Raw genomic sequence first — 22,600 nt, forward strand, 5'->3', positions numbered from 1 at the left:
CGAGAAACATGGACAAGCGGGCACCTCGGTGTTTGCTGATGGCCTGGTGTCCACTTGTGCCTGTCAAAGGTGATTGTGGCTGGAGGACAGCAAGCGCTGCTCGCTGCACTGTCTGCTACACAGGTTTTCCAGGACTGTTGTGTCTCTGTGCTGAGGATAAACCACATGCCAGGCAAATGCTCTGATACTGAGCCACATCCACAGGCCCCTGTAAGGAATTCTCAGTCATAAGTAAGAATTAGGAATTGGTGATTTTTCTTTTCTGAGACAGGGTCTCACTGTATAGACCAGGCTAGCCTGGAACTCATAGAGATCCCTCCACCCCTGGCCCTCCCTCCTGGAATGCTAGGATTAAAGGCGTGTACAAAGATCGCAATGGGAAGTGAGGGAAACACTTTTTAATTTGGTAAAGAAGCATTTTGGTTTTGGTTTTGTAGAGAGGGTTTCTCTGTGTAGCCTTGGCTGTCCTGGACTCACTTCGTATACTAGGTTGGCCTCGAACTCACAGAGATCCTCTTGCCTGTACCTCCCTGAGTGCTGGGATTAAGGCATGTACCACCATGCCCAGCTAAGAAGCATTTTTTACTTTATTTATTTATTTGTTTATTTTTTAGTTTTTAAAGATTTATTTATTATTATGTATACAGTGTTCTGCCTACATGTATACCTGCAGGCCAGAAGAGGGGATCAGATCCCATTATAGATGGTTGTGAGCCACCATGTGGTTGCTGGGAATTGAACTCAGGACCTCTGGAAGAGCAGCCAGTAACCTCTGAGCCATCCCTCCAGCCCCAAGAAGCATTTTTAAATTTAATTTAAAATTTTTTTTGTATTTCCTGTATTTTACAAGTACTTAACCACATGTATATCTGTGCACCACATACATGCAGTCCCCTCAGAGGCCAGAGAAGGGTGTCGGATGCCCCGGAATTAGCATTGCTGTTGGACTTATCGACACCATGTTGGTACTAGGAATCGAACCCAGGTCCTTTGGAAGAGCAGAGGACTCTCAGCCTCTGGGCCCTCTCAGCAGTGCCTGAAACAGCATTTCTACAACATTGTCATAAATGAACCCCCAGATGAACTTAGCTTTTGTAGAGATGGAAGTACCACGCCACGCGGTTCAGTCTGCTCATCAGCCGTGCTAGGGACAGTGCCAGCCGAGAGAGAGCCCATGTCTTGGTGTTGCCTTCCTGCAGGTGATCTGGTGGTCCACACTCTACCACACTAGCCCACCATCAGCACCAATGACGGAGCAGTAATAAACTGTCCCCACTGCTTTGTCAGGATGGCCCTTCTTCTGAAGAGGCTGATGTTCCAAGCCATAAAAGCGGACAGTACCTTAGTCGGCAGATGCTTAAGAAAACCCACTGTGCAGCCAGACCTGGCACAGCCGTGCCTGACTACCTCCACCCCGAAGCTGCTGTACCTGATTTCTGCAAAGGGTTTTAGTACTGTTGGCGACACCCGTGGTGAGAGGAAACAGAAAAGGAAGGATGCTTTCACTAACACTGGGAGGAAGATTAGTGAGCGAGTCATCCGCGTCCTGGATGAGAAGGGCAGCGACCTGGGAATGATGCACCGAGCCGATGTCATCAGACTCATGGACAAGCAGGACCTGAGGCTGGTGCAGAGGAACGCCAGCTCGGAGCCACCCGAGTACCAGCTCATGACCGGAGCGCAGATCCACCAGGAGCGGCTAAGGCTCCGTGAACAGGAAAAGGCCAAACCGAAAACTGGTAGGTGCTTTGCTGTTCATGCCTTGAATCCTTTGTGGGGTCAGATGACCCTTTCACAGGGGTTGCATATCAGATAGTTACATTATGATTCAAACCAGTAGAAAAATTACAGTTAACGAGGGGCTGGAGAGATGGCTCAGTGGTTTAGAGCACTGTCTGCCCTTCCAGAGGTCCTGAGTTCAATTCCTAGCAGCCACAGGTGGCTCACAACCATCTATAATGTGATCTGACGCCCTCTTCTGGCCTGTAGGTGTGCATGCAGGTAGAGCACTGCATACATAATAATAAATAAATCCTTTAAAAAAAGAGAGAGAGAAGAAGTAGCAACGAAATAATTTTATGGTCGGGGGCCACCATTATATAAAGGACTGTATTAAAGGGTCACAGCATTAGGAAGATTGTGTAGAGGAAGTTTAATTCAGAACACGGCTGCTCTGGCAGGAGATCATATCCAGAGGCCTAGGTCTGTGTGATCCGGCTGGAATACAGACGCACCTTTAATCCAGGAGGCAGAGGCAAACAAATCTGAGTTCAAGGCCAGCCTGGTGTACAAAGTGAGTCCAGGACAGCCAAGTCTACACAAAGAAACCCTGTCTCAAAAAACCAAAAGAAGAAAAAAAGAGAGAAAAGCTTAGATCCAGGCACGGTGGTACACGCCTTTAATCCCAAACAATGAAGGCAAAGTTAGTTTGTAGAAGGAAGCACCCATGCTTGAAAGTGATGTCTAATTGAGTGGCAGAAAAGGTGACAAATCAGAGATTTGACAGACTAAGATATGCCCAACTCTCACAAGAAGAGAAAGGGAAGCTACTTAAGAGGCAGTTTTACCAGGATAGTTTTATAGAGAGGTTGAAGACAGAATGAGCCAGAGAATGAGACGGAGCCCAGCTATTAGAGCAGGTTACTGGAGTTAGTCTGAGGCCGCGCAGAGCAATTCTGGGTCGAGAGAGAAGCCAGATTAAATCAGTCAGCAGGGAGAAGAGTTTGAGCCAGAACAGCTGAGGTGAACCAGGCAGCCCAGAGCTCAGAAAGAACAAGTAAGGGTGAGCTCATTAAGCAGTAAGTCTCAGAGGCTGAAAATATCTAGGCCTAGGTTAGGTTGTACAGAGGCTAGAAGCTTCCAGAACTAAGCTGAGGTGAGCAGAAGAAGGCAGGAAGCCTCCCAGACAACAACTACATCATAACACTTCCTTGTACAAGACTGAGAACCACTGTGTCCAGATGACCCAGCAGCTCTTAGTTCCTGTTTGCTGAGGTGTCACTGGCGCGTGAGGAACTGACCACTCACCGTCAAGTCAGGGCAGTTCTTCACCCCTCACTTCCGTTCCCTTTCTCTTCGTTTTTGATGTCCTGTGTCCATTGTCTCTTCTTTTAAAACTTTACAGCGGGGAGAAACAAGGTAAGTGGGCCACGGTGATGGGGCGTCACCTTCTTGGAGCCTTGGCTCCAGGTGCAGTGGTGAGTGAGCCTTGTGGGGCGGTGAAGTGACACTTGGGAGAGGCATGTACCAGATCTGCCCTCCTTCCTGTTGTTCCTCTGTTTGAGCACCCCTTGTCACTGTGCATGGCCAGTCCCCTTCCCGGGCTTCTGCCATGGGAGCCACTCGGAGTGGCCAGTCTCCTTCCCAGGTGCCTGCCACAGGAGGCACTTGGAGCCACCAGGAACAGCTTTCTGTGGCTCTCATGAGGCAAGGCTGCTCCACGAGCTTCACAGTGACAAGGGTTGGGGGACTGGCCCCACTGGACAAGCCTGTGTGCTGTGAGGAAAGAAACCATGTTTTATAGCACCGCAGGAATGCTGAACAGAAAAGACATTCAAAGGAAACCAACCAGGCAGTTAAGGATGTCAAACCACGTCACAGCCAGAAAATGCTAAGCAGAACGAGAACCTGGAGAGCGTGAAGGGCTAATGGCTGGGGTCTTACTTCATTCTCATGGAGACCCAGAGCCACAGATGGGAAGCAAGGGGGTGCTGAGAACTTTTAAAACTTAAAGCCTATGAGAAAAGGTACTAAATAGGCAGTTGTTACCTATCATCCAAAATCAATGAATGTAAACATTACAGAAAAGTTGAAGTCCCTTCCATTCTCCCAAGAGATATCCCTATTTGCTCTCATGGACTCAGCACTAATGCAGCAGGTGTTCAGGCAGTATGCAGATTAAGGTTTTTTTTTGTTGTTGTTTTTTGTTTTTTTTTTTTCGAGACAGGGTTACAGATTAAGTTTTTTAAAATGGCCCATCATGCTGGGTGTGGTGGCACACACCTTTAATCCCAGCACTTGAGAGGCAGAGGCAGGCGGATCTCTGTGATTTTGAGGCCAGCCTGGTCTACAAAGAGTCCAGACCAATCAAGGCTACACAGAGAAACCCTGTTTTGAGATCTGCCCATGTACACAATTGCTAGGGATGGTCTAACTTGTTAATCCATGCCCGTGGCCTCGGGCCTATTCCCAGTTCTTCATTCTTAGGAAGGCTCACATGGGCGCTGTGTTCTATGAACCTAAATGGGCCAGACTGGCAGCTGCAGCAGCAGCTGAGGCTCCTGTGCTCTCAATACTGTCACACTGTCACAGTGGCTTGTTTTCTACCGTCTGAGCCACATCTCATGAGTTGCCTATTCGTGCCCCATTGTTTCTCAGAGATGTCTACCTCTGACTAACACAGGGTCTGGGGGATGCTGCAGCAGGTGAGCGTGCCTGTGCGCGTGTGATTCTGAGTCCTCAAATCCAAGGAAAAGCCAGACTCAGCAGCCCCAGTGTCTGTTCTGCAAGCCTGCCCCTCTGAGATGGTTTAAAAACCATCGAGCAGCCTTAGCAGATTTTAAATACTATTTAGCATAGTGAAAACAAACCGTTAAGGTGGTGGTGCATCCCTTTAATCCCAGCACTCGGGAGGCAGGGGCAGGTCGATTGCTGTGAGCTTGAGGCCAGCCTGGTCTACAAATTGAGTCCAGGACAGACAGGGATACAGAGAGAAACCTTGTCTTGAAAAACAAAAAACAAAAAAGCCTCAAAGTCTTTATGCCAGTCTCCCTATTTAAAGCAGCGGACAGTGAGATGAGGGCTGCCATGCCTGACTGGCCTGAGGTCTTACCGTGGGGTGGAGGTGAAGTCAAAGTGTAGTGAGCAGGCAGGCCCGGCACTAAACCTCACTGTTCCCAACCAGGACCAACGGTGACGAAGGAACTCATTCTCTCTTCAAACATCGGGCAGCATGACTTAGAGACAAAGAGCAAACAGATCCAGCAGTGGATCGAGAGAAAATACCATGTCCAAGTCACAATAAAGAGGGGGAAAGATGCAGAGCAGCCAGGGAGCGAGCGGGTAAGTGGGCGTGGGCACCTGCGGAAAACAGGTGTTCTCTGCGGGAACACCTGCAGAGCAACTGCACAGGCTACAGTAGTAATTCTGCCACCCAGTATGGCACCGGCTTCCTAGTGTCAAAGTGCATGTTTACTGTGTGTTTTCCATGTGAACTGTTCTAGGGGCTAGAGATAGTTCAGTGGTTAGAACACTGAGTGCCCAGGTTCAGTTCCCAGCACCCACACAGCAGCTCACAAAACAGTCTAAACTCCAGCTCCAGAGGACCCTACGGGCACTGTACACGTGTGCACAAACATAAGTGCAGGCATACATATTAAAAACTTTTGTAATATAAAAGCTATAAATTACTCTTATTTTAAAGACTGCTAGAGAGATGACATTTAAATAGAAAAGGTAGTAAAAGGATTCTCTGGAGAACGTTACTGGCCTAGAACCCCTGGAGTTTGCATGGCATTTGGCTTTTAAGCCTAGCTCACTCCGTCACCCCCCCGAGGCAGCACTGGCACAGGGTGTCTCACCTCAGATGTGCAGGGCACAGCTCAGCTGCTTCACTATTCTGGGTGTCCAGGTGGGGTCTGCCTCCCTCTGTCCCTCAGAAGGCAGGCACTTTGCCAAGCCCCAACCCCAGTGTTTGATTTGAGAAAGTGTGGGTGGGCTAACTGTAGCCACTTAGTGCTGTGACAGTGTTGGTTTAGCACACGGAGTTCCCGTGTGGGTGTCAGTCACAAGGGAAGATGTGGGAACTGAGCAGCCTGTCACAGCAGCTCGAGGGTGCTGTCATGTGCTTGCTCAGTTTCCCCACAGCATTGGAGACACTGAGTTCAGTCTTGCCCTGTTGTCCTTTGTAGGATGAGATATTTAACCAGATTCTGCAGACTATGCCTGGAGTAGCAACCTTCTCCAGCAGGCCGAAAGCCATTAGAGGAGGGACTGCCTCCATGTGTGTTTTTCGTCATCTGAGCAAGAAAGAAGAGAAGGCGTTCAGAGAATCTCAAGAGAGCCAGACAAGAGACACTTTGAGCAAAGACGACAGAAACAGCAGTGAGTCAGATGGTCTGTCTCAGTGATTTTAATAAAAAGTCCTGGCTTTTGCGGAAGCATCCGCTGGCCACTCTGGAGTCCTTTGCGCGGCCAGTGGTGCCTAGCAGAGGGCAGGCAGTGTCCCTGGCGGGAGCCTCTTATCTTCCAGGCTGCTGCTGGACTCCGTGCCATTAGGCAAGGAGGACTCTGGCGCGTGTTTCTTTTTAGGAGGGAGGTACCCACTGAGGCGAGACGCCAGGCTCCGTCTCTCCCGAGGTGGTGGGACCTTTGGGAATAAGGAAAACAGACAATTCACATCAGAATCACCTGTCTCACATCCATTGACAGGACGGCCGGGGGGACAGGTGCCCAGCCCACCTCAGAGCTGAGTGCTGGCCAAGCAGCTGCCACTCACCTTGAGCTTCCTGTTGGGATTGTGCACGACGCTGTGCCTCCAGAGGCTCTGCTGCAGGGCATGGGAAAGAAGGCTGCTTTAGAGGCCCTTGCTCTGGGACCGAGAGGTAGCTCAGTGGCTTGTGGCATGCTGCGGACAACATGGGTTCAGTTCCCAGAACCCACATGGCACCTTGCAGGCACCTGTACTCTGGTTCTGGTAAATCTTTTTTTAAAACTTGAAAACTCTTGGAGTCTGTACTGCTAAAATGTGGTGCGATGGTGCAATAAACCTCCAGCTGCCTTTTGTGAGTGAATCTGACTTCTCCCCACCACCCTGAACAGAGCCAGGGGGTCCGCAGCTCCTTCAGTGACTCTGACAGTCTCCCACCCCAGTCGCCTGACTCAGATCTTTCCTGAGAAGGGAACGCCCGCTCTGACAGGGCTCCTGCGTTTATGCTTGCTTAACTGAACCTACCTCAGTTGAGTTCCCAAACGCTGCCAGATGACCACTGCACCTGCAGCGTGGAGTGGGCTGGGTGTCTATATTCCACAGGAAGAGCTCTTTAGACACCAGCTAGGCTGAGGCAGACTGTAGAGTCCCCCACCAGGAACAGTGTTCCCATCTGACTCTGTGAGTCACGCCAAGACCCCACAGCCCAGAGCTTGCCCATCTGTGCTACCCGCCTCCTTTCCCAGGCCCCAGGAGACGGCTGAGAGGCTCACAGGGATAGCAGCTAAGTAAGCAGAAGTGAAGGGCCAGGCTCTCCCACCCAGCACAGCTGGGAACCTTGGAGCCGTGGTTCTCAGCCTGTGGGTCTCAGCGCCTCAGGGTCACATACCAAATACCCTGCATATCAGATAGTTACGGTTCCTAACAGTAGGAAAATCAGTTATGAAGCAGCAACATAATAATTTTACACCTGGGGTCCGCACATGAGGAATGCTGTTGGATCCCAGCATGAGAAGGCTGAGAAGCACTGCCCTAGAGTGCTTGTTAAACCTGGCCCCTTTACCCTCCCAACCCCAGGGTCCGGTCAGAATGGGGGACCTGGGGTTCTGCAGGCTGGACGGGGACACTCACTTTCATTGCAAACGTCTTGCCACAGCCAGCATGCTCACACGCGAACGGGCGCTGCTCCTCGTGGAAGGAGAGGATGTGGCTGTGCAGGTTGAACACGGTTGTGTAGGTCCTCCCGCAGCCCTCCCGTGGACAGCAGTACACATCCCTCTGTGGAGCGTGAGTCTTCATGTGCTGCTTAAGGTAATCTCTGCGCTTGAATGTCTTCTGGCACACCGTGCAGGCTACTTGCTCTGGTAGGGAGACACACGCAAATGACACAACACACAAACCAAGGACTTGAACCCCTGTCTCTCTGCCATGTTGGCTTTGAGTCACTAAGTTCGCACGTGGCTCCCACATTCCAACTCCTCACTTGTCAGTGAGCAGCGTCCTTGGCATGGTTGACCAGGCATGGAAAATGGATGCCTCTGAGGCATCCGCCCTTGCCCCGACACAGAGCAGCATTTCCCAGGTCCTACAGAGTTGCAGGGCCTTCCAGGAAGCCAGCACCACACAGGTGCAGAACCTCCAAGAAGCCAGCACCACACAGGTGCAAAACCCCCAGGAAGCCAGCACCACACACAGGTGCAGAACCCCCAGGAAGCCAGCGCCACACAGGTGCAGAACCCCCAGGAAGCCAGCACCACACACAGGTGCAGAGCCCCCAGGAAGCCAGCACCACACACAGGTGCAGAACCCCCAGGAAGCCAGCGCCACACAGGTGCAGAACCCCCAGGAAGCCAGCACCACACACAGGTGCAGAGCCCCCAGGAAGCCAGCACCACACACAGGTGCAGAGCACCCAGGAAGCCAGCACCACACACAGGTGCAGAGCCCCCAGGAAGCCAGCACCACACACAGGTGCAGAGCCCCATCCTTTATGGATAAGCGTGCATCTCTCCCTTTCCAAAGGCCGTCAGCTCGTCCACAGCTCTGGCCCGCCTTACCTTTATGGGCTTCTCTCGTGTGTTTCAGAAGCTCCGTCCATGTTTTCCCCACAAAAGAGCATCCCCTTTGACATAGATAGCCTGTTCAAAAAAAGAAAAAAAGTTATCCAGTGGCTGTTTTGAATACCCAGGGAAAACCCTGATGACAGCCAAAAAGACCACGTGCCCATGCAGTAGTCTCCTCCCAAAAATGTGCAGCTCTGATGGCCAGCTGTGATGGCACATGCCTTTAGTCCCAGCACTTGGGAGGCAGAGGCAGGTAGATCTCTGTGAGTTCAAAGCCAGGCTGGTCTACAAAGTAAGTCTAGGACAGCCAGGGCTACACAGAGAAACCCTGTCTTGAAAACCCAAATGAATGAATGAACGAACGAACCACTCTGCTGGATGCAATGGAGGTGGGTCTCAGGGACTCACTGCTCTAAACCCCTTACACATTAGAGTGGTGTACACAGGAGTTAATCATAAAGTCAAAGCACAGCCAGGAGCTTAGGCAAGCACTGGCAGCGGCAGAACACATGACGTCATGCCTCTTTAGACAATAACAGGATGGTGACTCTCGCCACACTCAGTGTGACCATGAACAGACGCAAGCACACCGTGCTGGTGCTGTGCTCTTCCCCGGTGCTAGCACAGCGCCCATCTTACGTACCCCCGGTGTCGGCACAGCGCCCATCTTACGTACCCCCGGTGTCGGCACAGCGCCCATCTTACGTACCCCCGGTGTCGGCACAGCGCCCATCTTACGTACCCTCGGTGCTGGCACAGTGCCTGCCTTACGTACCTTCGTGAACCTTCGCATGCCGTTTCAGCCGGCTGGGGGAGGCAAAGTGCTTGCCACATCCCTCGTGGGTACACCTGGGAAAGAGCATGCCAAGCTATTAGCCAGTCCTTTCCTCGGAGAATCCTGCTGGAATCCTGTCTTTCCCACACCAAAGCCCATCTCTTCCCACACCAAACCTGTCACCAAAGCAAAGATTCAGTGTAGTCCTAAATAAAAACACAAGTGACTTGGCCAGCTTTGGAGCAAAACAAGCTACTTTGAAGAAAAGTCACCTCCTTTGTTTATGTCATCAAAATAAACATTCTCTGAATTCTGAACATATCCTGACTTGTGGCTATAGAAATGACTTCAAGAGGCTGGCCAACTCAGTTTAGGTAAACCCTGGACCACCCCGAGCTGTAGTCTGGTGCGGCCAGTATTCTGCACACTCAGCTGAGAACACAGCACGGGGCTGGGGTGCAGCTCGGTGGGAACCAGCACCAGAAAAACACCACAAACAGATGGCTTCTGTTGCTGGGCATGGTGGCACATGCCTGTCATCCCAGCCCTGAGGAGCAGGGGCTAGCCTGAGCTATGTAGCAAGACTGTGTCTCAAGAAAACAGAAGAGGGAAGCAACGAGGGAGGGAAGGGAGAGAAAAAGGAAGTAGCAGGTGGAGGGGCTTCGGGGGACAGGAAACATGGTGTGCTGTATCCTCAGCACCAATGATAAATGTCCCCGGGTGCAGAGCCCCAGCCACCGGCAGCACCTACAGGCCGCAAGCCTGCGGGTGAGACCACAGTGTCACTGCAGGAGCACCAGGGCAAAAAGCAGCCAGTGGGAGACAGGGGCAAGGCCCACCAACCCAACTGTGCAGGGAGACCCCACCCAGGCAGGCAGGCAGGCACCCCAGCACCCCGCCCACCACCTCTGCTACTCAGGGGCCCCTCAGTGCAGGCAGGACCCAGTTACTTAAGTTCTATAGTAAGAAAAGCTTTTGAAATGGCATGCTCTAAAACTGAACAGGCGTGAGGCGTGGTGGAGCATGCCTGTAATCCCAGAACTCCGGAGGCAGAGGCAGGCAGATCACTGTGAGTTCGAGGCCAGCCTGGCCTACAAAGTGAGTCCAGGATAGCCAAGGCTACACAGAGAAACCCTGTCTCAAAAACAAAAAACAAAAAACAAAAAAACAGAACAGGCAGGCAGTTCCTCACCTTCCCTTCAAGCTGTTCCCCACACATGCAAAATGGTTTATAGAGAAACAAGTAGACCAGAGCACTTTTCAATCCCCACGGCACACACCCCAGGCTCGCTCAGGACCCCAATCTCCGCTGAATTCCAGTGTGTAGGCAAAACACAGACCTGAAAAGCGGCTCGCTGGTGTGCTGGCACTGGTGGGCTTTCAGCTGTTGGTGTTTCTTAAAGGCCTTCTTGCAACCTTCAAAATTGCACTGTTAAAAACATCATGCACAGTTCAGAAAAGGCAGCAAATCAAATCCTGGCCTGGAGAGATAGCTCAGGGGTGAAGCACACTCGCTTCTCTTGCAGAGGACCCATGTCCGGATGCCAGCACCCACGTGGTGGGTCACAACCATCTCTAACTCCAGTTCCAGAGGACCCGACACCCTCTTCTTCTGCCTCCACAGGCACCAAGCATGTACGTGGTGACAGACACATGTACAGGCAACTAAACAATAGTCTTTTGCGATCTACATGTCCCAGGGAATATAAGCTTTCACCACTGAGTCCCTGTGAAAATGCCTCATCCATTCAGAAAGGCAAATGTGCTTCTGCCAGAGAAGGCACTGGAACACGGCAGGAACATGACTGTGTCCAAGCTAATTGAAAACAAGCCTGCACGATGAGGACAGCCAATGCCGGCCTTCACATGGCCAGCAAGATAGAATCACTTTGGTAAAGACAGAAAGTTGGAACATACGAATCCATACTTACTATATATTGCTTGTGTAGATTTTCATGTTTGCGTTCAATGTGTTTCTTCAAGTTTGATTTTGTGTTGAATTTCTGGTTACAGCCGTTATCTGAACAACTGCAAGAGATTATATGAACCACAACATAACACACTCAGGTGAGACAAGGTTTACAGTGTGAACATCTGGGGCTGGAGAGGTGGCTCAGCGGCGAAGAGCACTGGCTGCTCTTGCAAAGGGATGGGGTTCAATTCCCAGCACCTATATGGTGGCTCACAACCACCTAACTCCAGTTCCAGGGATCTGATACCCTCTTCACCAGGCACCAGGCACACATGAGACACACATATACATGCGGGCGGGTAAAAGATCCATACACGTAGCCGGGCGTGGTGGCGCACGTCTTTAATCCCAGCACTCGGGAGGCAGAGGCAGGTGGATCGCTGTGAGTTCGAGGCCAGCCTGGTCTACAAAGTGAGTCCACGATGGCCAAGGCTACACAGAGAGACCCTGTCTCGAAAAACCAAAAAAAAAAAAAAAGATCCATACACGTAAAATAAAACAGCAATGATTTGTTTTAAAAAGGTGTGAACAGCCCTCTACTTTACAAAGGCTAATGATCTCAAAGCACACTGCAAAGTAGGTTTTAGTAAATTCCAAAATGTCATGCTGGGGTTGTGGCTCGGTACAGCAGGTGTGTGTGTGTGTGTGTGTGTGTGTGTGTGTGTGTGTTGTGGGGACAGGCAGGCGAAAATGACAGTCCCACATGCCAAACCGTGTCATGAAGGCCTCTACTTGGATGGGCCCCGTGACAGGATGCACTGCATTCCACTCCGGGCAAAAGTATAGTGGGTCAGCCACATGTGGACACTGGCCTCGGAGGCCTGAGGGTTGCTCAAGTCAGCTACTTTAGACTTCAATCACCTTCCTTTTGTGAGAAATGTCATCATAAACTGTACTATACACAAAGAAAAGAGGCTGGCTCCAGTATGGTCCCTAGAGGTAAAACATACACTTGGCACAGAACCGTGAGCCACGTGTGCCCTCTGGGATGTCAGCAGGCCTCTCCAGTTCCCCGTGTTAGAATCTTGGCCTTGAGAGACTTTGTGGTAATGAACCGGGACCCTTTTCCCAGTCTCACTGCACGGGAAGACACCTGGGCAAAAGGGGTCACAAGATTAGGGAGCACAGTGAGGGGGTACAGTTCAGAGGCGGCGAAGCACAGGGAACGGTGCTGCGTACCTGACCTTCCTCCCCTGCCTGTCATCAGAGGCGGCCTCATGGCTAAGGTCAGGCCATCCTACCGACCCCTCATGGTGCCTAAAATGCACACAACACACGTCTCACCCTCCTTGAGACAGCAGGGCACCCAACATGCATCCTGCAGCGCAGGGTTGAAAGCCCAGGATGAGAATGGCACACAGGGACCAATTTGGAGCCCAGGTCCCTAAAGTGCCTGGAGCACCCCAACCTCTTCCAGTCAGGACACAAAGAACCCCGATAGGTAACCACCTTGTGCTCAATTTCTCTTCACCCTTGACTCTAAAACTAGAAGCATTTAAGCACAGACAGGGTCACAAATTCTGGCAGGAACCAAATGGCAGGGTTAGGAGGAAGGAGGGTCCTGGTGAACTGCAGTGAGCAGTGTTGTCATGAGGCACAACTGTGCCACAGTACGTCTCAAAGCCAAGCATACAGGGAAGGTAAAAAGAAAGGAGAGCCGGGCGTGGTGGTGCACGCCTTTAATCCCAGCACTCGGGAGGTAGAGGCAGGCGGATCGCTGTGAGTTCGAGGCCAGCCTGGTCTACAAAGCGAGTCCAGGACAGCCAAGGCTACACAGGGAAACCCTGTCTCGAAAAACAAAAAAACAAAAAACAACAAAAAGAAGAGAGGAGCAGAAGCCATTGCATGGCGCAGTAAGGGACACGGACTTCATATAACCTGAGTTCAAAACTGCTGCTTGTCATAAAGTTTCCTGCCTGTGACAGGAGAGAGCCAGGCTGAGCCAGGGACACTTTGAGGATCAAACTCAGGTTGTCAAGCTTGGTGGCAAGCAGTTTTACCTGCTAATGCATTTCAGCAACCCACCCTCTAGTTCTTAGTCTTACGAAGCAGCCACCATCCTGCCAAGGCTACGGCTCCAAAGGCCTAGCTGCCCACCGCCCCCACACCCCACACACCCCACTCACACAAAGGGCTTTTCTCCAGTGTGAATCAGGACATGTCGGCTCAGATGGTAGTCTCTGATGAAGGCCTTGCCACAGCCCTCATAGTCACAAACAAACGGCCTCTGCAGAAAGACAGAGGGAGGGAGGAAAATGTTCACACATTTATGTACTGTGGGGGGGGGGGCCCGCATTTGCACCGCTGCATACATGTAGAGGTCAGAGGACAACTTTCAGGGGTCAAGTCTTTTCTTTCCTTCTACCCTGTGGGTCCCAGGAATCCAACCGAGGTCCTCAGATCTGGCTACACGTGCCCTCCTCACTGAGCCATGGCAGCAGCTCTGTGTTGTTAAAAGTCTGATCTGTGGCAGGCAACACCTCGGACTTCCCTCCAGGATTGTGTCTGCTCAGAAAGGTGCCTGCCGTATCTACACGACCATCTTTGCCACCCCCAAGTTCCACACCATAAAACGCCCATCTTCTCCCAAGTCACTGTAGGAAGCAAACTTTTGTTCTGTTATACCCAGCATCTGGTGGGGAGGTTAATCTGCTCCTGTTGGGAGGGCCCAGGCTTCCCTGACTGCAACTGAACAGAGGTCAGGGCACAGGAAGGACTAGGTGCACTGTGTGTCTGTACTAACAGATACCAGGCACAAGTACAGGAAAATGTGTCACAGCAGAAAAGGTTCATAGGCTGGGCGGTGGTGGTGCACGCCTTTAATCCCAGCACTCGGGAGGCAGAGGCAGGCGGATCGCTGTGAGTTCGAGGCCAGCCTGGTCTATAAAGCGAGTCCAGGACAGCCAAGGCTAACACAGAGAAACCTTTCTCGGAAAAAAAAAAAAAAAAAAAAAAAAGCTCATAGGTGCAAAGGCACTGATCCACTGATCCCAGCCCTAACCACAATCTCCATTTGGAGGGTGCAGATGCTCTCGTGAATCCACAGTCAAGCTATCATGTCCCAACATCCATTGGGTGTACCTAACTACGGAAATACTCTGAAATCCAGGAGCGTGGTACCAAGACCTCAATCACAGACCAGCACAGAGTCAAAGAACCTTGTTGGGCACCAGTCCCAGAGTAAGATCGGTACTAGTCAAATTATCGTCGCGTCTGGGACAATATAAATACAATCTCAAGTGTCCAATTAAAGTACAGCGTTCTGGTCTAGAAGGAAAGGCAAGCTCTAACTCGGACACAAGGACAAAAGAAAAAAAAAGCCCAAATGTGAGAACAGAATGGGCTAGGAGAAAAGGGAGTAAAATCACAAAGGATGTTATGAGGGCCTGCAGGGTAGGTGCGTCTGACAATAAGAACCAGGGTGCATAAAACAAAAAGGAGGAGGAACCAGGGGAAAAAGCCAAACATGAAGGCTTTACCTCGTCACCCTTACCCCAGCCTTGGTACCTGACCCGAGCCCTCTTGCAATTAAAAGGGCGCTCACTTGTTGCTTGCAGGGAACCTTAATGCTTTCCCCTGGGGGATGGGTGTGTCTGGGGGGTGGGGGTAGCTGATCTCTCTAGCGGCCTGAGCTCCTACTAAAGATGGCTGGGGCAGGGGCTGCCCGCGAGCGGCGTCCTTGCTCGTGGCCCGCGCCCGGGCTCGCCACGCACACGCACACGCGCGGCCACCTTACCTCCCCCGTGTGCTTGCACAGGTGCGCGTCTAGCCTCCAGGCTTTGTTGTAACTGGCGCAGCAGTCGGGGAAGGAGCAGATGAACCTGCCGGAGAGCGCGGGGCGCGGCGGGGCGGGACCGGCACAGGCCGCCACGAACGCGTCCGCGATGGTCAGGGACGACACGGCTTCCGCGACCGAGACCCCGGGCTCCAGGGCGACGCGAAGGCACGCCGGCCGAGGCCCGGCAGCCACGTGCGGCTCCCGGAACGGCGGACGCGATTCCCGGGCGCACCCGCCCTGAGACTCCGCAGCTTCCCGGCTCGCGGCCCCGCCCCCTGCACGCTTCCGGGAGCGCAGTCCCGCCCCCCCGCCCCGCCCCCTGCACGCTTCCCGGCTCGCGGCCCCGCCCCCGCCCCGCCCCCTGCACGCTTTCCGGGAACGCAGTCCTGCCCTCCTCCCCCCAACCCCGCGAACGCGCATGCTCCGAGAGGCTCGGCCTAGGAGCCTGGCTGCGCATGCGTGTGGAGGGGCAGGCGGGCTCTGTCCTCCGCTTCCGCTGCTTAGGGAAGCTAGAAATGCCGCTTACAGATCCCGGAAGCCAGCTCAAAGTAACTTAGGGCCCCAGGACACGATGGATCCCAAGCTTGTCTGTTCCTTCACCAGGACGGTTAAACCGATCGTAGTTCTGAGAGTAGATGTGCTGCTTAATGTTCTGTCAGCTTTCACTTGCATCAAGCGTTGGGGCTGTTTCCGGCTGTCTGATTTCCTCAAGGGCTGGGGCTATTTCCTCCTTCCTTATAAGGTGTTGTGAGTCCTGCTGAAGTGATCTTGCTGTTAGTTGAATGAAGATAACCATGGGAAATCTTAAAGGTTTTTTTTTTTTTTCCTCCTTGAATATCTTTACTGAAGGTTATTTTGAATGCACTTTATTCCAGCCAAACTAATCCACACGGAATTTTTGTTTTTGATCAGAGGGCTCAAGGGGTGTCGGCCAACAGCAGCAGGAAGGCCTCCGGATTGTAGACTTCCTTTGATGCTTGCATGCTTGCATGCGTGTTGTGCGCTTGCGTGTGTGTGTGTGTGTGTGTGTGTTGCTGCTGTCTCTCTCACTTCATCCTGTTGCCCCTTCCCTGTTCTCACACTCCAATTGCTCTACCCAGCAGCGTCGGACCCTCCCTCCCAGCTCCAGTCCTCTGCCTGTCTCTCCTTCTCTCTGAAGATCTGTTTCTAGAAGATTCTGAGGTCCTGCCCCCGTGACTGTTGTTTTCCAAGGACCTCGGTCTCACTCAAGCAGCCTGGACTTTGCGTAATCTTTCTCTTCTCTTAGTTAACTATTACCCTGGTTAGATATCATGGGGCCCAGTTAGGACTCAGGCTCTCCCCAGACCCACCCAAACATCTCAGTCCCTGGGGGATATTGAGCCATGAGGGTCAAAGCTAAAGATTATCGCAGACACAGCTAGCCCAGCGGTGGTGGCACTTAGAAGGCAGAGGCAGGTGGATCTCTTGAGTTCCAGGCCAGCCTGGTCTACAGAGCGAGTTCCAGGATGGCCAGGGCTACACAGAGAAACCCTGTCTGGAAAACAAAAATACAAAACAAAACAAAAACCCATAAAACTATTGCATCTGTATTCTAGCCAGTGAATTTCACTTGCTAGCCTCCATCCCATGACCATGTTCATCACAAAGGAGGCTGAAGATCTTTTCATCCCTAAATTCTGAACCCAACTTTACGACTACTTTGACACTGTAAATCTTAGGTTTCCCAGCCTAAGTCTCAAGAGAACTTGTGTGTGCCCCACCACCCCACCCCCGGTACCTTTGCCATTGGCACAAAGATGAAACGTTTACATTAGTCTATCCCAAGAAGACTGGCTAAGCCGGTCCACGGGTTTGTGCAATACGTGGCTGTGAGCCACTGAGTTGTGGAGTGGTTTGTGGTACACTCTTTGTTTTTTTTTGTTTTTTTGTTTTTTTTTTTGGTTTTTAGAGACAGGGTTTCTCTGTGTAGTCTTGGCCATCCTGGACTCACTTTGTAGACCAGGCTGGCCTCGAACTCACAGCGATCCGCCTGCCTCCCTAGTGCTGGGACTAAAGGCGGGCGCCACCACGCCCGGCCCTTGTGGTACACTCTTGGCTGGCTTATGTTTGTATAAGAACTTAGCACATCCCTTCCCTTCATGGCCACGTCATTTAAAACAGCACATCCACACTTTCGTCATTATCACCACCACCATCATTAGCATCGTCATCAAAATTGTAAACTCGCACAAAACCAGAACTGACGGCACCCAGGGCCCTTTAGACCTCTTACTCAGCTTCAGCCACTGTCAAAGTCCAGCAATGTTGGTTGCACCTGACAGTCCCCACTCCTAATTAAAGACCCACATAGCCTTAAGGCCGGCATAGCCAAACTTCTCTTCTGATCGCTGTGGGTGTTGCCACAGTCTGCCCGACAACTGACCACAAAGGTGCCTGTTATGCCCAGATTGCTAGATACCCAAAGACCACCAGGAGGCCGAAGCCATATGCAAAAGTAAGAAGCCTTTATTTGAACTCGGGCTCCAGGGCCCTCAAACCTCACTGAGGCAGCAGCAGATCAGTAGTAAAAGAGGCACAAACCAAAATAAGACAGGGTTCTTATTGTGGCTACAGCAAGGACATTAGGCACTTTCCTGCTGTCCCCTGATTGGCTCAGGCCTAGGATGGTTACTTCCTGGAACAATTAATGGAGTCACGTTAGCCAGGGCTCTTCATCCCCTTGTCTTTTTGTTTGTTTGTTTGTTTGTTTGTTGTTTTTTGAGATGGGGTTTCTCTGGGTAGCCTTGGCTGGCCTGGCTTAGCTTCATAGACCAGGCTGGACTTGAATTTACAGCGATCCACCTGCCTCTGCCTCCCCAGTGCTGGGATTAAAGGTGTGCACCACCACACCTGCCCCCCCCCATCTTATGTACCTAAATCAAACATGTTTTTGGCATGCTGAGAAGCACCCTTAAGTCTATGAATGGTTAATAAGAAGTCAGCGTTCTACCAGCTTATCAGAACTCTATGGATCTCATTTTTTTCTTTTTTTTTTTTAATATTTATTTATTATTTGTACAGTAAGTATTCTGCCTGCATGTAATGCCTGCAGGCCAGATGAGGGCACCAGATCTCTTAATAGATGGTTGTGAGCCACCATGTGGTTGCTGGGAATTGAACTCAGGACCTTTGGAAGAAGAGACAGTATTCTTAACCTCTGAGCCATCTCTCCAGCCCAGGATCTCATTTTTATATACTTTAAATCACTTTTTTTTATAGCTCTACAACTTGCAGTTATGTACCCTAAAATTTCTTTTAATATCCTCCAACCATCCAGGCTGTGGTGGCTCAGACCATTAATCCCAGCACTCGGGAGGCAGAGGCAGGCAGATCTCTGTGAGTTTGAGGCCAGCCTGGTCTATAAAGTGAGTCCAGGACAGCCAAGGCTACACAGAGAAACCCTATCTCAAAAACTCCCCAAAACCAGCCAAACAAAAAAACAATTGGATATCTCTAAAATTAATGTATCCCAACTTAAAAGCATCGTTGAACCATATGCATATGTCTCAAGATGTATAAGCTAGAGGTGCAGCTTTAATATTTCACTAAAGAAACATTGTCTCGGCTGGGCGTGGCGGCCCACGCCTTTAATCCCAGCACTTAGGATGCAGAGGCAGGCGGATCACAGTGAGTTTGAGGCCAGCCTGGTCTACAAAGTGAGTCCAGGACAGCCAAGGCTACACACAGAAACCAGTCTCGAAAAAAAAACAAAAAACAAAAAACAAAAAAACAAAAAAACAAAAAAAAAGGAAAGAAAGAAAGATTGTCTCCAATCCTATCTTTTCTAAGTCTAGTTTTCCATACAGGACAAGAATTACATAAAAATCTCATCTTAATTTAAAAGTGCCTTTGGAGACCTGTTTCCTCAGTTGGCTCACGCAGTTTGCTGTTTAGAATGGCTCCAACCCTACACTATGAGCTTAAGCTAATTTTTTGTTACAGATGTTAAAGATTTTTTTAACCCTCTCCTATAACCAGTACTTTATAACCAAAATGTACAGAACACAATAAATTCACACATTTCAAACAAGTAGAAATCAAGCCCATAGTCATCACATACATTGACACATTTAAGATAGACAGAACGCCCCTTACGTCCCCCAGCTGTAGTTTAAGGGAAGGACACCTTGTCACCAGCCCTCCGAGATCGGTCCCTGCCCCCTGCCCAGAAGAGCACATCTTCATGTATTCCTACCCTTGCTGTGTAAACCTTGCTCCACCTAATTTAAAGTTGACTGGGTAAGGAAAAATTGCTGGAGTTTGGGATTTGGCAGAAGCTTGGGGGTGGAGTTTTGAGGTTGCCAGGCCAGAGGTGGGGTGGGGTTGGGGGGCTGGAGGAGGAGGGCAGGCGAGGAGGGGAGTGGACAGATTCCAGAGATAATAATAACACAAGTACCTGGGGCCCTGGATGGGAGGAAGATAAGCTAATAGTGAGATAATAGATTAGTTATTATATTCACCTCTGTGCTTGATTGTTGATTAATAAATAAGTAAGGTTGTGTTAAATATATGACTGAATATTAATTATTAATATTTATCGACATATGGTGGTCATTTTTCTGAGCCAGTGCTTGAAAGGATAAATGTGACGCTAAAGAAGTGGGGATACTGCCGGGCGTGGTGGCGCACGCCTTTAATCCCAGCACTTGGGAGGCAGAGGCAGGCGGAATGCTGTGAGTTCGAGGCCAGCCTGGTCTACAAAAGTGAGTCCAGGACATCCAGGACTACACAGAGAAACCCTGCCTCAAAAACAAAACACCAAATACAAAAAAGTAATTGTGTGTTGGAAAACAAAACAAAAAGAAATGTGTGTTGGTTTAGACTTCTAAAAGGGGAATTTGTTATTTATCACAACAAACATGTAAAGCCTTCTGGGAACCAGGGAAGACTGACAAAGAAATCAGTCATTTAAAAAAGTTCTTTATTATTGCCAGGCGTGGTGGCGCACACCTTTAACCCCAGCACTTAGGAGGCGGAGGCAGGCAGATCTCTGTGAGTTCAAGGCCAGCCTGGTCTATAATGTGAATCCAAGACAGACAGGACTACAAGAGAAACCCTGTCTCGGAAAAAAAAATTATTATTTTATGCTTTTGGGTGCTTTGCCTGGGTGTGTATCGATATATCATGTGCGTGCAGTGCCCTCTATGGCCAGAAGAGGACGGCAGATCCCCTGGCACTGCAATTACAGAGGGTTCTGAACCACCATGTGGGGGCTGGGAACTGAACCCTTGTCCTCTGGAAGAGGCTCCCAACCAAGGAGCCATCTCTCCAGACTGAATTCAACCATTTTATCTTTCTTCCCAGCCAAACCTCAGATATATAATGTGCTAAGAGTGAGTGTGTGTAGTAGTTTGCGGAGCACACACTCTCAGATATGCTCTGCTCTAGGAAATCTTCACTGTGGGATTCCCTTCATCCCAGTTTTTCTCTTTTTTTTCTTTATCCGCTAACATGCCTTGAACTTCAATGAGCAGCAGTACCTGCCTTTTCCTCTTTATTTGAGCAGTGAGGTCTCACTGTGTAGCCCTGGCTGGCTTGAAACTCACTGCATAGACTAGGCTAGTTTCCAACTCAAGAGCTCTGCCTGCCTCTGCATCCTGAGTGCTGGGATAGAAAGTGTGAGCCACGAATAGCACGCGTTCCTTCTCTTTCTGTGTGCCCGGGAGTATGGGAGACAGATGTTTGGGTTGGGTCCAGTTACCACCAGCGACTGTGATTCAAGCGCAGTCCTCCTCCTGTCCTGGCTCATCTAAAGAGTAGTGGGCGCCCCGCCCCACATCCCTCACATAGCTGCCAAACTTCGAAGGGCACCTCTGCCAGTGACTTCACCTCTGTCCCTCAGCTGCCCCATCCGCGCCCTCGCAGGTAGCCAGGCTTACTTAAGCCACATCAAGCACAGAGGAAGCGTGGGGCTGAGGGGAACTGCTCTGAGGACTTAACTCTCCTTGACACTATTTCTGCAGTCTGTGTGTCAATCAGGAAATATATTGTGTCTGTAAACAATTACTGACAGTGGGCTCCTGAGGGCTGGATCAGGTGAAAAGTAGCCGAATGAATGGTGCAAAAACAAATATACAAAGTTAGGAGACAGGGGTTCAGAAAAAAAAACAAAAAAAACCTAACCATTTTGCCTCTGGATTAGCTGAGAGAAAGTCCCTGCCTGCACACCGCCTCACCTGGGGCGACAGCCCCACTGTGCCCACTCTTCGAGAACCGCTTGCAAGGTGTCTGTCCACTCCCTCAGTGAGGGCAAGCTGTGGCTATGTGGTCCTCCGATGCTGGACAGTCTCCACACCCATCCTTTGAGCGTTCCCAAAATGTTTGCTTATGGAGTCTAGCAGCTGGTGTTGAGGTGGACTTCCATTTATCAGCTTATCACACGACTCCCAAGGGCTGTTTCTCTGACTGGCCCTCCTCCCCCTTGGTCAGATCATGTTTTCCTGCAGCCGTAATAGCTCTGTCACGATATTGCCCCTGCTTAATCACTGCCATCCACTCGAAATCCATTTCAGTTCACGGGAGCCACATTCTGTCTAGCGAGTGAGGCTTAATTGCTCTCTGATTACCATGGGGTCGGGCTCACAACCGTGCAGCCTCCATCTCCAGTGCATGCAGGGGGTTTTGTTTAGTAATTTCCCCTGACAGAGAGCAGACACACACCTGGCAGAGGTGAGCAGGCACCTTGGGGGAGTCCTTGCCCCATTTCTGTCTGGCTTCTTGGCTTACTTTGGAGAACACACATCCACCAGTCTCTTCCCTGCATTGACACCATCTTGACTCAGTTTACCAGGCTTGCACCTGACCTCAGCCACGCCAGCACCAGCACCCATCCTCTCAGCTATTGTCTCTCCACTGCCACTTGGGGCTCTTCCTTAGATTCCAGCAATTTGAGGAATAACCCCCACTCCCTTTTCTGGTATATTTGCAAGGTCTCAGGGCCTCCAGTATCTCCTCATTTTTTTTTTTCTTTCTTTTTTTAAAATTTATTTATTTATTTATTTTGGTTTTTCGAGACAGGGTTTCTCTGTGTAGCCTTGGCTGTCCTATACTCCCTTTGTAGACAAGGCTGGCCTGGAACTCACAGCGATCCTCCTGCCTCTGCCTCCCGAGTGCTGAGATTAAAGGTGTGTGCCGCCACACCCGGCCCTTCCTATTTCTTACACTCCCACAGTATCCAAGTACAGTTGGCTGAGCTGTCTTCACTCACCACACTGCTGTGCAACCGACCCTCTGTATTCAAAGGTTCTCCACTCATCAACTCAACCCATCCCAGACCAAAACCAGACAGGTGTTTTCCCCTGTTGCGGTTCCTATACATTCTAGTATCACAACTGTTTGCATAACATGAGCATTGTACTGGCCATTACAAGGAGTCTAGAGAGGATTTAATGTGTGTAGGCTCTATGCAAACGCATGCCATTTTACATAAGGGGCTTGAGACTTTTGTTTTGTTTTGTTTTGTTGAGACAGCGTTTCTTTGTGTAGCCTTGGGCTGTTCTAGACTTGCTTTGTAGACCAGGCTGGCCTCGAACTCACAGCTATCTGCCTGCCTCTGCCTCCTGTG

At 50.6% G+C, this 22,600-nt stretch overlaps 3 protein-coding genes across 3 annotated transcripts in view; 2 read left to right on the forward strand and 1 right to left on the reverse strand.

Annotated features, from left to right (window-relative positions):
• The window catches only part of Cdk8 (cyclin dependent kinase 8), a 571,315-nt gene that overhangs the window by 50,017 nt on the left and 498,698 nt on the right, over nt 1–22,600 (forward strand). The gene's annotated exons all lie outside the window — the stretch shown is intronic.
• On the forward strand, nt 1,223–6,135 carry Mtif3 (mitochondrial translational initiation factor 3). The gene is made up of 3 exons (XM_051162902.1): nt 1,223–1,739; nt 4,904–5,061; nt 5,910–6,135. Exons 1-3 carry the CDS (start codon nt 1,289–1,291, stop codon nt 6,126–6,128), a joined length of 828 nt encoding a protein of 275 aa, XP_051018859.1. The 5' UTR covers nt 1,223–1,288; the 3' UTR covers nt 6,129–6,135.
• Gtf3a (general transcription factor IIIA) lies at nt 6,203–15,435 on the reverse strand. The gene is made up of 9 exons (XM_051162089.1): nt 14,974–15,435; nt 13,364–13,464; nt 11,197–11,293; nt 10,606–10,694; nt 9,266–9,339; nt 8,485–8,565; nt 7,559–7,788; nt 6,497–6,547; nt 6,203–6,367 (listed from the first exon to the last, which is right to left on the reverse strand). Exons 1-9 carry the CDS (start codon nt 15,433–15,435, stop codon nt 6,203–6,205), a joined length of 1,350 nt encoding a protein of 449 aa, XP_051018046.1.

Source organism: Acomys russatus, chromosome 19 (genome assembly GCF_903995435.1).
Source record: "Acomys russatus chromosome 19, mAcoRus1.1, whole genome shotgun sequence".
Classification (NCBI taxonomy): Eukaryota; Metazoa; Chordata; class Mammalia; order Rodentia; family Muridae; genus Acomys; species Acomys russatus.

Coding starts and splice junctions, on each gene's coding strand:
- Mtif3 (XM_051162902.1), top strand. CDS start 1,289: ATGGCCCTTCTTCTGAAGAGGCTGATGTTCCAAGCCATAAAAGCGGAC. Junction 1,740..4,903: donor AAAGGCCAAACCGAAAACTG/GTAGGTGCTTTG, acceptor GTTCCCAACCAG/GACCAACGGTGACGAAGGAA. Junction 5,062..5,909: donor AGCAGCCAGGGAGCGAGCGG/GTAAGTGGGCGT, acceptor TGTCCTTTGTAG/GATGAGATATTTAACCAGAT.
- Gtf3a (XM_051162089.1), bottom strand. CDS start 15,435: ATGCGCGTTCGCGGGGTTGGGGGGAGGAGGGCAGGACTGCGTTCCCGG. Junction 13,465..14,973: donor TGTGCAAGCACACGGGGGAG/GTAAGGTGGCCG, acceptor GTCTTTCTGCAG/AGGCCGTTTGTTTGTGACTA. Junction 11,294..13,363: donor ACTGGAGAAAAGCCCTTTGT/GTGAGTGGGGTG, acceptor AATCTCTTGCAG/TTGTTCAGATAACGGCTGTA.